The sequence below is a fragment of the Telopea speciosissima genome, chromosome 10 (genome assembly GCF_018873765.1).
Source record: "Telopea speciosissima isolate NSW1024214 ecotype Mountain lineage chromosome 10, Tspe_v1, whole genome shotgun sequence".
Classification (NCBI taxonomy): domain Eukaryota; kingdom Viridiplantae; phylum Streptophyta; class Magnoliopsida; order Proteales; family Proteaceae; genus Telopea; species Telopea speciosissima.
Window position 1 is genome coordinate 45874344 of NC_057925.1, and position 16636 is coordinate 45890979.

The 16636-nt window shown below is 41.3% G+C and overlaps 1 protein-coding gene across 2 annotated transcripts in view; it reads left to right on the forward strand.

Annotated features, from left to right (window-relative positions):
- The first annotated feature begins 4375 nt into the window (after window positions 1-4375).
- LOC122642668 (EH domain-containing protein 1-like) overlaps window positions 4376-16636 on the forward strand; it is a 39662-nt gene continuing 27401 nt past the window's right edge. The window contains exons 1-10 of one of the 2 annotated variants that reach the window (XM_043836212.1): window positions 4376-4597; window positions 4680-4759; window positions 5372-5440; window positions 5517-5574; window positions 5812-5867; window positions 5951-5993; window positions 6066-6136; window positions 15345-15458; window positions 15798-15900; window positions 16026-16075. In XM_043836212.1, the coding sequence (XP_043692147.1) occupies window positions 4513-4597; window positions 4680-4759; window positions 5372-5440; window positions 5517-5574; window positions 5812-5867; window positions 5951-5993; window positions 6066-6136; window positions 15345-15458; window positions 15798-15900; window positions 16026-16075 (729 nt within the window). In that variant the 5' untranslated portion in view covers window positions 4376-4512. The remainder of the gene's footprint in view (window positions 4598-4679; window positions 4760-5371; window positions 5441-5516; window positions 5575-5811; window positions 5868-5950; window positions 5994-6065; window positions 6137-15344; window positions 15459-15797; window positions 15901-16025; window positions 16076-16636) is intronic. The other variant, XM_043836213.1, reaches the window with a different exon arrangement.

Consider the following 16636-nt stretch of genomic DNA (forward strand, 5'->3'; position numbering starts at 1 on the left):
TATCGGCGTACTCCTCCGATTGGAGATAGTCGCTGACTGCCGCGCTCCGAGCCGAGGCCAGATCTTCCTTGGCCTTCTCCTTCACCTCGGCGAGCCGAGCCTGCAGAGCCCGGACCTTCTCTCTCTGCCTAGCCACCTCGGCCTGAGAGCTCTCCACTTCGGCCTCAGCAGTGGTGAGCTTCTCTTGGGTCTCCCGACGCCTCTGAACGGCATCCTGGGCGTCCTGATAAGCCTTCTTGCCTTTGGACGTCCAAAGAATAGTTCTCGGTCGGGAGTCGCTCAAGCGGAGCATGGTCTCCCCGCTTTGGCGAACCCCTACAAAAAGCATGAGAACAATATTCAAGACAAATTACCCGGATCATATCTAATTACAAAGCCGACAAGAAAACTTACCATGTTAAAATCTTGGAATAGGGTGGAGAGGAGCTCGGGGTCCTGACGGCGCCTCGAGCTTCTCCTTGTAGGTTGGAAGCCGACAGGCATCAAGCCATTCCTTGGCGTGAGCGGCCGACGTCAGGGCCGAGTCCCCCGGAAAGAGGCGCCAGGTCGGCCTCACGGGGACATTATTGGCCGAAGCCCTCCCCAGGATGTATCGGGAGATGTTGGTGGGAGAGGCCACGGGCGGAAGGCCGCCACTCGTCAGGTTTACCGAGAGCTTTTGACGCTTGATATCTCTCGGCGGGCTCCTCTCGCCTTTTCGGCCTTTCCCTTTCCTCGGAGACCCGGCTGGACCCGTGTTCTTCTCGGCCTCCAGACCGACCACCGCGTCCGACGGTCCCGGCATCACGGCCTTGCCCTTGGAGGCCTTGGAGGACTCTCCCCGGGGTTTCTTCTCGGCATTTTTCTTTTTCCTATCTGCGATGGTCTCGGCCCTTAGCCGAGCTGTGTCCATTGGAGGAATGTGACCGACCACTGCAAGAGAAACCGAAAACATAAAAAAACGAGTCAGAAAAAGAAAAGAAAACTAAGTAAAGGGGTCGGCTCGGACAACAGAGACAAGCTCGGCAAGGGTTCCTACCAGGGGTCATATGCCAACTCTGAAGAAACCCCTCATCCTGAAACTGGAGGACATCGAAGGGCGGACGCTGGGGGATCAGGTCGAGCGAGGTCATCTCGTTCTCGGTCAGGGGTAGTACCCTATTTACATAGTTCAGTTCATCTCCTTCCACTCGGTTCGGAGAGGGCTGTTGGGAATAGAAGCAAAGAAAAACGGGCTTCCAATACTTGTTGAAGGTCGGCGTGCCGACCAGTAAATTTGTGGCCGCCTAGAGCCGCACTCTTCTCGATCGGCGGCGAAGTAATACCACCCCTTCTGGGAGACTTCTTCAGGAAGAAGAGCCGAGAGAAAAGCGCCACGCTCGCACCTCGGCCCATCTCGCAGAACAAAGCGTAGAAGCCGTACACGGCCAGCCAAGAGTTCGGCACCAGCTGACCAGGAGACAAATGGAAGTGGTCCAAGATCTGGTCCACCAGGCGGAGAACGGGGAGCCTGAACGCATACTTGAAGGGTGTCTCGTACAGAGCCACCTCGCCGGGCCTAATGAAGCAGGCCATCTCCCTGGGGTTAGGAACTCGGAGTGAATGTCCTCGGGGATGGCGTAGGTCGTCCTCGGATAGTCGAGGTCGGCCTCCGTGATTGTGCTCGGGCAGTGCCGACTCTTGCCTTCCTCGGGCTCGGGGCGTCGGTAGGCGAGCTTCGAGCCAACCCCCATCTCGGACGAATCTCCTCGCTTGATTCCTCATCGGATGAGGACGACCCGGAGTTCTCGGCCCGGTCTGCGGCTGTGGATTGGGCCGCGTGGTCAAACTCCATGGGTAACGGGGGCTCGGCCACCTCGGCCTGACGAAGCTCCACTACATCGGGCTCGTCTGAGGTCGAGCCCAACAGGTCTATGGTGGGAGAGCGGACGGGGAGTTCTCGGCTCGGACTCGCGCCCTCTGCCGCCCTGGCGAGCAGTTCGCCCATAGGACTACTACCAACTGACATACTGGGCGGAGAAGACTTACTGGTTGAAGAAGAGCTGAGCGGGAATGAAACGACGGCCGAGTCGATCACGAACGAAGCTTCGGCCGAGTCGATCACGAGCAAGCAAACGACGAGATCTACCGAGTTGACGGTTCCAAACTTGCCGAGAAGTCAATAACTTAGAGCAGTGAAGAATGAATAGTTAGGAGTCGCCTATTTATAATCCTTGGGTTTTACTGATCCAACGGCCGACCAGAGATCAACATGATCCAACGGCCCAGATCAAAGGACGTTTCAAATTCCCTAGCCCACCATAATGACTCTGCTGACGTGGCACGGACGCCCAATCGTCGGATCGTGCAACGTCAAATCCGCAGCAATAAATAATCTTGGCCCAACCGCAAGAATCTTCCAGAAAAGCGCCCAGGAAACTTCACTCATCAACGCCGAGCCGACACCTGATGAGTGGGGGGGCCTGTGATGAGGCATAAAACACCCCACCTATCAGAGGCTACCACGTGGCCGACCCGACCTCAGTCCGAGAACCGAGTTGGGCCGAGCAGGAAATTGGGCCGACCCCATATCCAATAAGTCACCTGACAAAGCCTGTTTTGAGCGAGCTAGCCGGTGGCTGAGGCCGAGATTATACGGGTCAGCCATAGACACCTAGCCGAGCTCATGGCCGAGACCAACCTCCCGAGCTCGACCTCCATTGCCGACCCCATGGGCCGACCTCGTAGGCCGAGCCCTCCTCCATTGAAGCTCTCATAGCCCCCCACCGGGGATCTCCGGGCCACGTCAGCACATCCCGAGAATCACGGGATAAGGACCGAGCCACGATCCCAGCGCGACACGGAATCGCACCACACATGGACTCTTACCTTAATAAGAGTCCGACCCCGAAAATAACTCTCCACTCCGCTCTACGCGAGAGAACCTTCCGAAAGAAGGATTCCTACCATACTAGGACTCTTCCAAACCGTCTCATCTCCTCCTTACCCTATAAATACCCAGGTATGGAGCACTATTCCGCATCTTGCTTTCTACTACGCAGTTACGCTGTCACGTTGGAGACCTGACTTGAGCATCGGAGAGTCCTAGGCCGGAGCCACACCGGCCCTCTTGCGCTCATTGCTTGGTTTTTGCAGGTTCATCCACTGGCGAACCAAGCACCGGAGGTTTTCACACGCAACAGGTAGATCCTACGATCTTGTGCTAACATGTAAAGTCGTACACAGAGTCAGTTAGGTGATGCAATAAAACATTGAAAATCCAATAAAAAAAAAGAAAAAGAGAGTGGTTTTCTTAAATGGCACGTCCATTATGGAACCTGTGCTTACACTTAAAGTTATAAGCTTAAATCAAGTCACTTAAGTGGCAAATTAAATCTATAAAAATTAGTGAAAAAGTGGCTCAAAACAAAAGAGGAAAATGCCAACGCATTGGAGGGGCAATCGATTGAATTTGAATGTAAAATCTCACATGTGGGCAATCTAAACTATTCTCTAGATATTTAATGGTTAGAATTGCCACATCACTTCCATGGAGCCCAGCCAAGTGTATTATTGACTACAGATTCCATAAAATGTGTGCGATCTATGAAAACGTTTGCCAAATGAAAAGATATGGATAACTAAAAATACGAGGAATAAATGCCAATTGATTGGAAGGTATATGAATTTGAGTTTGAATTCAAAATAAAGGAATTGGCAATGGAATCGGCCTTATTCATCTGAAATCGGTCGAAATTGATTGGGAATCAACCTAAACCCCAGAAACCTTTATTGAATCGGCGAAATTTAGATCGATAAAAATCGAAATCAAGCTCGACCAATTTCAATTCAAAAGCTATCCATCCAATTGGTTGAATTGCAAAATCACCCTTCCATCCATGTGACCAATTTCAATTCAAAAGCTATTCAATTCAAGCAGATTTTGTTTGCCAAAACCTTTTGAAATTTAAATATAGACAAACAAATTCAAATGGGAGACACTAATAAAACAAAAAGTCCATGACCCATAATATACGGATAAATGGGCTCAAATAAACCAAAGTGAATGGTTCCGTTCATACGCGGTTAAGTTGTATCTCAGGTTTTTGAAAAACAAAAACACCAAAAACGAATTATTGGGGAAAATATCCTGCCATGCGCTGTATTATCAACATCTATGCAGTGTACCTTAATCATAGATCTAATGGTTTTCCTTGGATGGTCACGATTCAGATCTTGACCATACAGGAGATCTATTGGCTGGTTACACCATAGTTGGATGATTACTTTTTACATGGAATCATCGACTCCTGCTAATTAATGAAGCGCGAAAACTAGTAATAAATAAACCTCATATCCACTGTTTTCCCTCATTTCAAGTTTTTCTTTTTTGTTTTTTATTCTTACGAGAGAGGAAAGTGTCTCGCTCTCTCTCTCTCTCTCTCTCTCTCTCTCTCCTCTCCCCCTCTTCAAAAGTTCAAATCAAACTCTCGTTTTCAAAAATTTCGAAATCTAAGATAGAAGTGCTTTGGAATATCTATCAGTTCTTCTTTTATGGAAATTCTTTCGAGTCCGATCAGCATTTGTTCAAAGGAGAATCAGAAGATCTATCAGGAATGGTTTAACTGTGCCGACACAGGTCCGTCCTCGTCTTATTCCTTCATTTCCTCTAATTTAATGGATCTCTCTCGCTTAATCCTTCAAAATTTTTGTGTCTTCAGATGGCGATGGCCGCATTACGGGAAACGATGCGACCAAGTTCTTCGCCATGTCCAATTTATCTCGACCAGAACTCAAGCAGGTTTCTATTTTGCTTCTGTTATTCATGATTCGTCCTCCTGTTTCACCATTACGGTCTATATTTTTTATGCTTCTAGATGTTCTCTTTAAATTTAGGAGCTCTGGGATTATCATGCTATGGAGTATGGATAATGAGGGTAGTATTTTACATGATGTTTATTGAGTTCTGTCCCCCCCAAAACTTCTGTTTTAACTGGGTTTCGCATAGCAAATATCAGTTACATTCTGTATTTACCTATTCCTTAGCAGCCACTCTTGTTCTATATATCGGAAAATTCTCGGACGAGCATTGTGAAATTACAATAAAGGGCATTGCAGAGTCAGTTCACATGCTGAGTTAGAAGTGATTTTATGTTTAGGGAATGGGCTAGATAATATCCTGATTTATGTTTACCACAGCTAAATGGGGTTGCTGCATCCCTGCATCTCCTTGCATCTGCTTGTTCTGGTTTTCATATATTCCATATAGGTGCCTATGATGTTGTTTTTTGTTTGCTGTCTAACACAAAGGGAAGTGTAGCATGGATGTTTCTATCTTGGTTACTATTCCTGTCTGTAATTTGGTTAGAATTGTTTCATATTTAGCTGATATGTCCTTTTATTTTCTTCATAGGTGTGGGCAATTGCAGATTCCAAACGTCAAGGATTCCTTGGTTTTAATGATTTTGTTGTTGCAATGCAGGTTATGACATACTTAAATCTTTATATTTTATCATTTTGAGAGAAATTATTCTTTATTAACTTCCTGTCATGAACAGCTAATTGCATTAGCACAAGCAGGACATGAAATCACCCAAGATGCTCTTAGCAAAGAAGGTAACACTGAGGAACACATTTTAGCTTTGTCCTTTTTAACAGACACTGAACATGAAATTATCAAAAAAGGGGAAAAAACAAGCAAACGATATTGAGCATTAATGTTTAATTTGAATAGTCGACTGTGCTGAGGATGTCATTGTGTATTCATAATGATTTAAATTTTTTAACTTGGATTTTTTTAGATTTTTTTTAAATTATTTGGACATTTCTTATTTTATTCTTCTGCTTTTACAGTTGACCCTGAGAATATTAAAACTCCAGTTATGGAAGGGTTGGATGTTTTACTAGCTGTAAGTTATGTTTATAAGTTTTGCCTCCTTAGGTGATTAAGTTATTTTTCTAACTTATTTAGTCCTTTTTTTTTTGCCCCCAGAAAAGTAGGCGTTCACCCAAAAGGACAGATCTTGAAGTGAATGGTAAGAAACTTTCTCATGTTTCACAAATAAACAGGTTATTGGTTTTTTTCGACGTTGGTTCTAAGTTTGCAGGCTGTACTAATGCAGTAGCCATTTCAACCCAACCAACAGCTCATTGGTTTACTTCAAAATCTTTAAAAAAGGTATGGTTTCATTCTTTCATCAATGGTCCAGGTGTGTTCATGTTTCAGATTTCTCATATTTAACTTCATGCCATTCCTTGGACAATGTACAGAATGTCAAAACTGGTTTTGTCAGCTAACAAGTATGCTTGATTAAAGAGTTAGATACTCTTTGGGAATTGGTTAATTAACTGAATCATCTTTTTAATCTTAGAGATTATAAAATTTTGCCGAAACTGAAAGTGATATGTAACATCTTTTTTTTTTTTTTTTGGGGGGGGGGGGAAGAGGTGTGAGGGTAACAAAGATCTCTTCTCCTACTTTTAAAAAAAATAAAATTATTTATGATGATCTACCTCAAGTTTATAACTGGTTAGCCTGTCGTAATGGCTTATACCCATAAAGATTCAAATTTGTTACTCTTCTCCATGGCTCTATACAAGTGATGTAAGTGGATCAACTGAAAAAAGATGCACTTTAGCGGCTTCTTCAGAGATTCTTTTGTCATTCTCCCATGGTTGTTTTCAAAGCTATGTAGTCATTCAAATTACTCAGATTCTTGGTTTTCCCTGTCAAAACAGTGCTCTTTAAATCATTGGGCACCAAATTAGTTCCTCATTGATAGTACTAATTGGTATAATCATTGTAGAGGTCATTAGGTTTATACACACTTAGCATTCATACCAAAACTATATCTTATCACGCATGGTTACCTGCCCCTTAAATCAGTTAAATGCCTTATACCTATCCACTCTAAATTGAATACAACTACTGTGTTTTCATCACCCTTCCTTACACTAACTACATGACTTCAGACTTAGAGTTAGAAAATTACTGAAAGGTATCTGTTCTTGACAAGGGAACAAGTCTCCTAAAGACTTCTCTTTGAGGGACGTGTACAAATTGCAGCAACAAGAGTGGACCGATGAGTAAGGAACCAGGATTCAGATCAACCCAAGTTCTGGTCGTAAAGGTAGCTAGGGTAGAAGAATAATACCCCAAAGTTTGGTGATGATCCAAGGGTTGGATCAATGGCTGTAATAGGTAAGCAGAAATAGAAAGTATGTTGACAGAATTAGCAACAACCAATAACTAACAAACTATTGTGCAGATCAATACCAAAGTTGGATCAATTGTAGGGCCTGGTCAATTGAAAATGGACCTCCAAATACCTCTGCAAGTTGATGGTTAGATTAAGAGATATGAAGGCAGGACTGAAATTAGAAAGTAATACAAAAAGTAGCAACTTACTAACTTTTAGTAGTTTCAGCCATCAGATGAGGTTGTTATAATATCAGAAACTAGACAAATTAGAGAGAGGAGAAGAAATGAGAGAAGAAGAAGAGAGGGAGAAGACGAAGAGAGTGCAAATCCCAAAGAGAGGGGGGGACCTGCGGTAGAACTGAATGTTCTATTGCAAGTCACCCAATTTCATATATAATCATAATAGAAAATAAAACTTAGGACAAAACTGCCCTTACATCTGACCGAAATACTAAAGAACACAAATAACCCAGGTACAAAGACCAATCTGCCCTTATAACCTTATAACCACCTATTTCAACACTCCCCCTCAAGCTGGAGCATATACATCATCCATGCTCAGCTTGTTACAACAAGACCGAAAACTAGGAGCAAACAAGGACTTTGTGAACATTTCAGCAATATGATCAGATGAAGAGACAAACGGTGTCTCAACCAGCTTCTTCAAAATGGCGCTGCGAACAAAGTGACAATCCACCTCTATATGCTTAGTTCTCTCATGAAAGACAGGATTACTAGCAATATAGATGGCTGCCTAGTTGTCACAAAACATCTTCATTGGGGTTGGATCTGGAAACCCCATCTCAAGTAGGAGAGACCTAGCCCACATCAATTCTGCAGTGGTATGGGCCATGGCTCTATACTTTATTTCAACACTGGATCTGGCAATTATGGTCTGGTTCTTGCTTCGCCATATAACCAGATTTTCCCCAACAAACGTATAATACCCTGTAGTAGATCCGGTCACTAGCTGAACTTGCCCAATCTGCATCAGAGTAGGCAACAAGCTCCACATGTTTATTTGGACGATAAATCAGCCCCTTCCCAGGGCCCCCCTTCAAATACCGAAGAATCCGAATGGCTGCATCCCAATGAGACTTACAAGGAGGTTGCATAAACTGGCTAAGAACACCAACAACATAAGAAATATCTGGTCTAGTGACAGTCAAATACAACAACTTCCCAATTAAGCTACTGTAGGAATGAACATCTTTAAGACCTTCACCATCATCAGAGCCAAACTTGTGATTAGGATCCATAAGAATATCTACTAGTTTGGCAGCAAGCATAACAGTTTCGGTCAAGAGGTCTAACATGTATTTCCTTTGGGACAGGTTGATTCCCTTTTTACTTCGAATAACCTCAATCACAAGGAAGTAGTGAAGCTTGCCCAATTCTTTAGTTTGAAAATGCTGCTGTAAGTAATTTTTCACCTCCTTGTTCCCACTCTCATCATTCCCTGACACAATAATGTCATCGACATAAACAACAAGAACAACCAATTTCTCTCCTTGGTGATGAACAAACACAGAATGATCTGAGAAGCACTGAGTAAAACCAAAATTAGTCACAACTGAACTAAACTTCTCAAACCACGCTTGGGGAGACTGTTTCAGCCCATAAATGGTCTTGTGCAGCCTACACACATGTCCACTATTCTCCCCCTGAGCAACATAGCCTAGAGGTTGCTCCATATAGACCTCTTCAAGTACATTACCATAAAGAAAAACATTTTTGATATCTAACTGGTATAAGGACCAATCAAAATTCACAGCCAGAGAAATAATGAGGCGAATAGAATTTAGCCTAGCCACAGGAGAGAAGGTCTCAAAATAGTCAACGCCATAAGTCTGGGTGTACCCTTTAGCTACCAGGTGGGCTTTGAGCCACTCAACAGACCCATCAGAATGATACTTAATAGTGTACACCCACCGACACTTGACTAGGTCTTTACCAGGAGGTAAATCCATTAACTCCCATGTATGTAGAGTCAGTAAAGCATCCATTTCCACATCCATGGCCTTTTTCCAAGCAGGGTTACGAAGAGCCTTAGTGTGAGAGCGAGGAATCGTATAAGAAGACAAAGAGGTGGCAAGACTATGAGGATAAGATGGAAGATGGGATAAAGAGACAAACTTCTCAATAGGATAGGTAACTAAAGATATTAAGTGTCCATAGATCTCTTAATGAGCTGGCGAGTGATAATGTTTTGAATGTGCTTAGTGGAAGTTTGATTCGGGATTTAGGGACTTCAGACCCGGCCTAGGAGCAGGAGACACAAGACCAAGGTTTTTTGGAAGGTAATTTGGAAAATGGTACTGTTGAGACGAGGCATCAAGGTAAATCTTTGGTGCCGAACCAAAGAGAGGGAGGGAGTTCGAATGTGCATTATTCTCACTTTCAAGATGGGGCTATTGTTTTGAACATGCCTACTGAGGGGGAACCAGTTCATAGATCCGATTCTCGTGGGTCGGGTTTTGACCAATCTGATCAAGAGGAGGTGCAAGGCGAGGGGTCTCAGGTGTTGGGTTGGAAAAATCGTGCTGGACGTAGGAATGCTCTTCGAGGTGTTCGTGTGGGTTCCCACATGGCAACTCCTGTTCTTGGCAGAACTCGTCGTCAAAGGAATGCTAATCTTGGTGTTGAGGCGGTGGACTCGGCGGTAGGAGAACATCAGGTGGAAAAGGAGTTAGGAGTGGGGTTGCAAAATATTCCGTCTCCCTTTTCGCCGGAGGAGGCTCTTTTGGCCCGTGTAGCTCTTGATCGGCCTGGTTTATATGCCGAGATCCCCCGACGTTCGAATAGGATAAGGACCTCCTCGGTGCGTCTCACAGATCCCCTGTAGCCTTATTTTATTATTTCTCTTGGGTGAGTGAGTGGTTTGTTGCCCTTGCCAATATGTTTTAGGACTGAGTTCCCTTTTTAGGCTTTATCTTTCTTTGCTTTTAGTAAAAAAAAAAAAGGAAAAAAAAAAAAAAAAAAAAAAAGGATAGGTAACTAAAGATTTGTGAGTACCATAGCATTTACCTTCCGAGTGGCAATAGGTAAGTCATCAGGATCCGGATCAGCTGGTAAGTCCGGAAAAGCAGGTAAGATTGGATCTCCGCCAGAGGTTGAGGAAGGTATAGGAAGCGATGCAGAAGGGCCAGTCTGATCTGTATGGAGCTGCCCAATGTGCCTCTTGAGCCGGTACACCTGTGGTGGAGGAGTAGACATAGGAACAATGGCAGGAATCGGAGGAGGGTCAGACACAGCTAATGGATCATTGTACACGGTGGGCTGATAAAAAAAATAGGATGTACTTTCGAAGAAGGTGACATCCGCACTCACAAATTGCCTTCGAGTAGAGGGTCATAGCACCCATATTCCTTATGGTCTTAGAGTAACCCAAGAAGATACACTTGGTTGACCGAGGGCCCTGGCAACTTCAAGTAAGTGCCTATTTTTCCGTTCTGCTACCCCATTCTGTTGGGGAGTATAGGAACCACTAGTTTGACGCATGAGTTGTTGTATCTCATCACAGATGTTGGTAGAAGAATCTCCCATGGTCGAACTAGCCTTAGTATCACTAGGTGTAACTAAATCAGAACCATCTTCAGAAGCTGCATTACGATTGTGAAGCAAGAGAAGTAGAGAAGCAGCAACTAATAACAGCAAGTGATAATAAAGGGTGACTAATCTGCAGCCAGAAAAGCAGTAATCGACAGCAGCAACTCCACACACGATAGAGGCAGCCAAGGCAAGGAACAAATCAGAATCGATCTCAGGGTTTCTGTGAAGAGGAAGGAGATCTTCAGATAAGCATTACCACCAGTCAAACCAGGTTGCAAGAACCACCAGAAGTACTAAACACCATGTAGAAGTAGGCTGGAACCACAAAACTTCAAAAAAAACTTTCACAGAGAAAGTCGATTGTTGTCAGGGTTTTGTCCTGACATCGATTTCATCAGCCTTCAAGAATGTTTGAGGGAGAACTCCAAACAGTCATAAAATATGGTAGATAAACGTAGGAATCACTCCATTAATTCTTCAAAGGACTTGAATTACATCATAGAAGGGGCAGCTCTTGGTGGCTGCACACCACAAGCAAAAATCGATAAAGGGAAATCAGAATAGGATCGTGGGGGGGGGGGTACTCCAATCTGATTAAACAAGCTCTAATACCATGTTATAATATCAGAAATTAGACAATCAGATTAGAGAGAGGAGAAGAAATGAGAGAAGAAGAAGCAGAGCGTGCAAATCCCAAAGTGAGGGGAGACCTGCGGTAGAACTGAATGTCTATCGCAAGTCACCCAATATCATAAATAATCATAATAGAAAATAAAACTTAAGACAAATCAGTCCTTATATCTGACCGAAATACTAAACAACACAAATAACCCAGGTACAAAGACCAATCTGCCCTTATAACCTTATAACCCCCTATTTCAACAGAGGTCAAAGGAAGGTCTCCAATAGAGGATGAAACCCTCAAAACAGTACTTAATTCTAATGGACAGAATAGTAGTTATATGGGTGATGAGAACTGCTGCAATGGAAAATCAACAAGAAGATGCAGCAGACAGGGAAGATGTATCAGGGTCTTCACTTTGTATTGGCTCACTGTCAACAATACTTCAACTTCGTAAACAGCAGGCAATATCACAGCTTCAGGAGGTCTCAGACAGCTCCACAGAGACCAAGGTTGCAGTAGAAATAAATAGAATCAAAGAGAGGAGGGAAGAATAAGGGATATGACCAAGGCCTTGGTCAGTATCTCAGTATCTCACTAACCACAATGGCATCTCACCACTCAATGTTTCTCACAGCAACAAGGCAAAAAGCCAAAACATTCTTCATTCATAAAATTGTGGGGATAGCCTCTAAGGACCACTCAACTCGTCAGCCATAAATGGGGTCAGAAAAATGGATCCTTTTTCTTCAATCAGCTCTATTCAAAGTCATAAAAGATTCCAGTCCTAAGCTATGTATGTCTTTCCTCATCACTACTTCTATGGTTTTTTAGGCCTACCTCTAGCTCTTTTAACGCCTTCAATTTGAAATAAATCACTTCTCTGTACAGGAGCATTCAAAGGCCTCCATTGCACATGTCCATGCAATCTTAGACGAGTTTCTCGCAACTTATCATGAATAGGGGCAACTCCTAGGTTTGCTCTTTTTTCATTCTTTATTTTATCTTTTCTAGATTTACCACTCCACCACAACATCCTCATTTCAGCCATACTTTGTTTAAATGTGAGTTATCACTATTGTTATGAAAGTTACACATCATATACTTTGTTCCATGTATTCCAAGGTTGATCTCCATAAATCCAACTTTGCATTTATCCTAGCATTTGTTTCATTCCCCAAAACAATATCATCTGCAAAAACCGTACACCAAGGGATCTGATCTTGAATGTCTCTAGTCAACTCATCCATGATTAGTGCAAACAAATACTGCCTTAGAGCGGAACCTTGGTGTAATCCAAATGTTATTGGGAATTCACTACCTTGTCTCCTCACAGTCCTTACGCTTGTCACTACATCATTATGCCCACGTATTTATTTGAAAATTTTTTTTTCTCTAAAACTTGCTAAATTAACTCTGCAGGAACTCTATCATAAGCTTTTTCTAAATCGACAAAGACCATATGAAGAAAGAATGCTCAAAATCTTTCCATTAGTCTCCTAAGAAAATAAATAGCTTCCATGGTTGGTCTCCCTGGCATAAAACAAAATTGGGTATCCAAAATATTAGTTTCTTGTCTCAGGCGAGTTTCAATTATTTTCTCCCATAATTTCATAGAATGGCTCATGAGTTTAATTCCTCTATAATTATTACAGTTTTGAATATCACATTTATTTTAAAAAGTCGGTAGCACAATGCTTCTTTTCCATTCATTTGACATTTTCCTTGTGCTAAAAAAGTTATTAAATAACCTAGGTAGCCACGATAATCCACAAATTCTTATACTCTTCCAAACCTCGATTGGGATACCATCTGGACCTACTACTTTACCTATTCTCATCTTTTGTAAGGCTTATATATATATATATATATATATATATATATATATTTATATAAGGTTTGTAGTTTCTTGATGGTTATTATAACCTTCTAAGATACTATTACTAGTATTATTTTTATTTTGTAAACTGTAGAAATAGTTAGTCCACCTCTCTTTAATCTCCTTATAGTTTATTAAAACATCATCATCTTCACTTTTAATACAGTTAATATGGTTGAAATCTCTACTCTTTCTTTCCCTCAGTTTGGCTAGTTTATAGATACCTTGTTCCTTGATGCCAACTTGTTATAGAGATCCTCATATTTTATAGCCCCTTGCTTTCCCTATTATTTTCTTAACTTCGTTTCTATTTAATTTATACCTTTTGAAATCCTATTCATCTTGTGTCCTTTGCCAAATTTTAAAACTGGATTTCTTAGCCTTAATTGCCGTTTGAACTTCCTCACCCCACCACCAAGTCTCCCTAGATGAGTGTCGTATTCCTTTAGATTCTCCTAAAACATCTTTAGCTGTATTTCTAATATAAGCAGCCATCTCGTTCCACATTATATTAGGGTCATCATCTAAATCCCACCTTCCACGAGATACTAATTTATCAAATAAATGTCTTCAATTTTTTACACTTTTAAGTTCCACCATCTTATCCTAGGGAATACAATCTCCCATCTCCTACAATTCGGCATTTTAAAACACAAATCTACGGTCTTAAATTTATGTTTGGCTAAGCTCTCCCTTGATATAATCTTACAATCTTTGATGATAACATATCAGCTCGTCTAGTTCAAAAGAAGTCTATTTGGCAACTATATTGTCCACTTTTGAAGGTTATTGGTGCTCTTCGCCCTTTTGGAAACATGTGTTTACTATTGATAAGTCGTAGGCAACCGCAAAATCTAATACTGAAATCCCCTCTTCGTTTCTATCTCCGAAACTAAATCCTCCAAGAATTCTTTCATAGCCTCTACTATCCCTTCCAACATGCCCATTTAGATCTCCTCCTATTATAATCTTTTCATTTTGACTAATTCCTTGAATTAAATCATCCATGTATTCCAAAATTGTTTCTTCATGTTTTCATCTAATCCTATTTGGGGATAAGCCTCTAAGGACCTTACAATTTAAAGAAGGGTATACTCCCTTCAAAAAGAAACCTAATGAAATAGAAGCTACTAAAAGAAGGTCCACAACTATCGAAAAAAAAAAGAAGGTCCACACATGTAGTAGTGGATCCTTGGACACCAAGTAATTAATAAAATAGAAACAACTTAAGAACCATGGCCTATTGAAGGGCGTGGTTCTTCTTCTTCTTCTTGTGGCTATACTGTTTGGAGTATAATTTGTCTACATCACTCACAATTGCAAAACAAAATAAAATAAGACCAAAGCAATTTGCTGAAAGCAAATAAAAGAGAAACCAAGCGTCAGCCATATGGCATAACAATTAAATGGCCAAACTGGTCCGACATCCTCAAGGACTCACAAATAGAAGTGCCTGAGAGAAATTTAAATTTAACTGACTTAATTTTGGCTAGATGATTTGCATCAGGATGGGACAAGCGAGATTTTTTTAACATTATCGATGTTAGAGAATTGTCTAGGAGAGTAGAACTTGGAGCAGTATCTTGGTGAACCGATGCAAATGAATTGTATGTGCTTCCTTACCATAAAGGTGTAAATTGGATGGAAACCTCTTGCCTAGGAAAATATCCCATTATTTCTGAGGCATGAAGAAACAGGTAGTGGACCAAGTGATCATTTTACAAAGATGTAACTCTAAATACTACTAAGTGCTGGTTTTTGGTGAATAGTGTTTAGCAATTTCAAAATAGAAGTTTGATTTGTTATTTGGTTCCACTCATGGTTATTTCAAATAGTTTATGGTTTCTTTGAATACTATGGAGTTATGTAGGATGTGGTAACCTTTGTACCTTACTAACATGTTGACCTGCATTAAATGGATAATTTTGTGGTTATATTTGCTTGGGACATGATTGCGGAGTGCTTTAAATTAATCTAGCCCTTTGAATGCACTTTCATTACCTCACCCCTAGTAGAATGGTAATCACACACTTGAGTGTAACAATAATCTGTCATGTAGGGTATAACTTACGCTTTTGCAGCTGGTTGTTTACTTTATTTTACATCTAACAAACTATCTTATGCATGTCTAGGTACCTTTAAGCACTGTTACATCAATAATTGATGGTTTGAAGCGGTTGTATGTTGAAAAGCTGAAGCCATTGGAGGTTACATATCGGTTTAATGATTTTGTATCTCCTCTACTGGTGAGTGGACTATATTACTTTTGTTTAGTGGGAACTCTAGCCCAATGCACACGTAATATCAGAACGGAATGGAATACAGCTATACTATGGTACCATTCCGTCATTGGCATGGGATCCTCCCTTGCATTGACATGCGACCCACTGCACGGCTACAATCTGTGCCGTTATCAGTTTACATGTGCATTGGTGAAGTGTTACCCTTGTTTAGTTTGATGTTAGAAAATGCCCAATTTCAGTATATTCTATATTTCATCTTTCTTTTAGGGAAGAGGTAGATGTTTTTTCGTTTGAGTTATTCAATCAATTATATGAACTACTTTTGATGTATTCAACTTGCAGGCAAATAGTGATTTTGATGCTAAGCCCATGGTCATGCTTTTGGGTCAATATTCCACTGGGAAAACCACATTCATTAAGCATTTGCTCAAAGGGGGCTATCCAGGTAAGTTAAAACTAATTATTTTCCCCCCTTGTTTCCTTCTTCTTACTGTTCAGTTTTTTATTTTTTAGTGTGAATGTGGCAAGCAAATAATGTTATTATAATTAACACTTGCTTAATTCTGACAGGATCTCACATTGGACCCGAGCCCACAACCGACAGATTTGTTGTTGTTATGGTATTTCAAAATTTATTTCTATCTTTGTATTCCTAATCTACGAAGTTTCAAATCAGAATAATCTTTTATTATATTAATCATTATGATTAAAAATTTGACCACATTTAGTTATTTTTATCTGTGGGTCTGTATTTTTGAATGAGTGCATACCTTTGAAGGAATTGGACAGGATGTTCAATGTTGTTCATAGAATTAGAGCAGGGTGGATGAAGTGAAGAGGAGCTTTTGAAGTGTCAAGACTAATTTATAATATTAAATCTAGAAGGAATTGTTATACGACAGCTATAATCAGTTTAGTCATGTTTTATGTACCTGAATGTATGTATAAAGAAGCAACACAAGCAATCTACTAATACTGCTCAATTAAGGATGTCAAGAAGTTGTATTATAAATTAAAAAATAAATAAATAAAAGGAGGATGTTGAGATGCGTGAATGGTAGGACCAGGATGAACAAAATTAGAATTGAATACGTTAAAGAAAATCTATGGGTAGTAACTATTGGTGACAATAAGCGAAATAGTGATTTGGGATGGTTTGGACTGTTGGACCATAGGTCCAC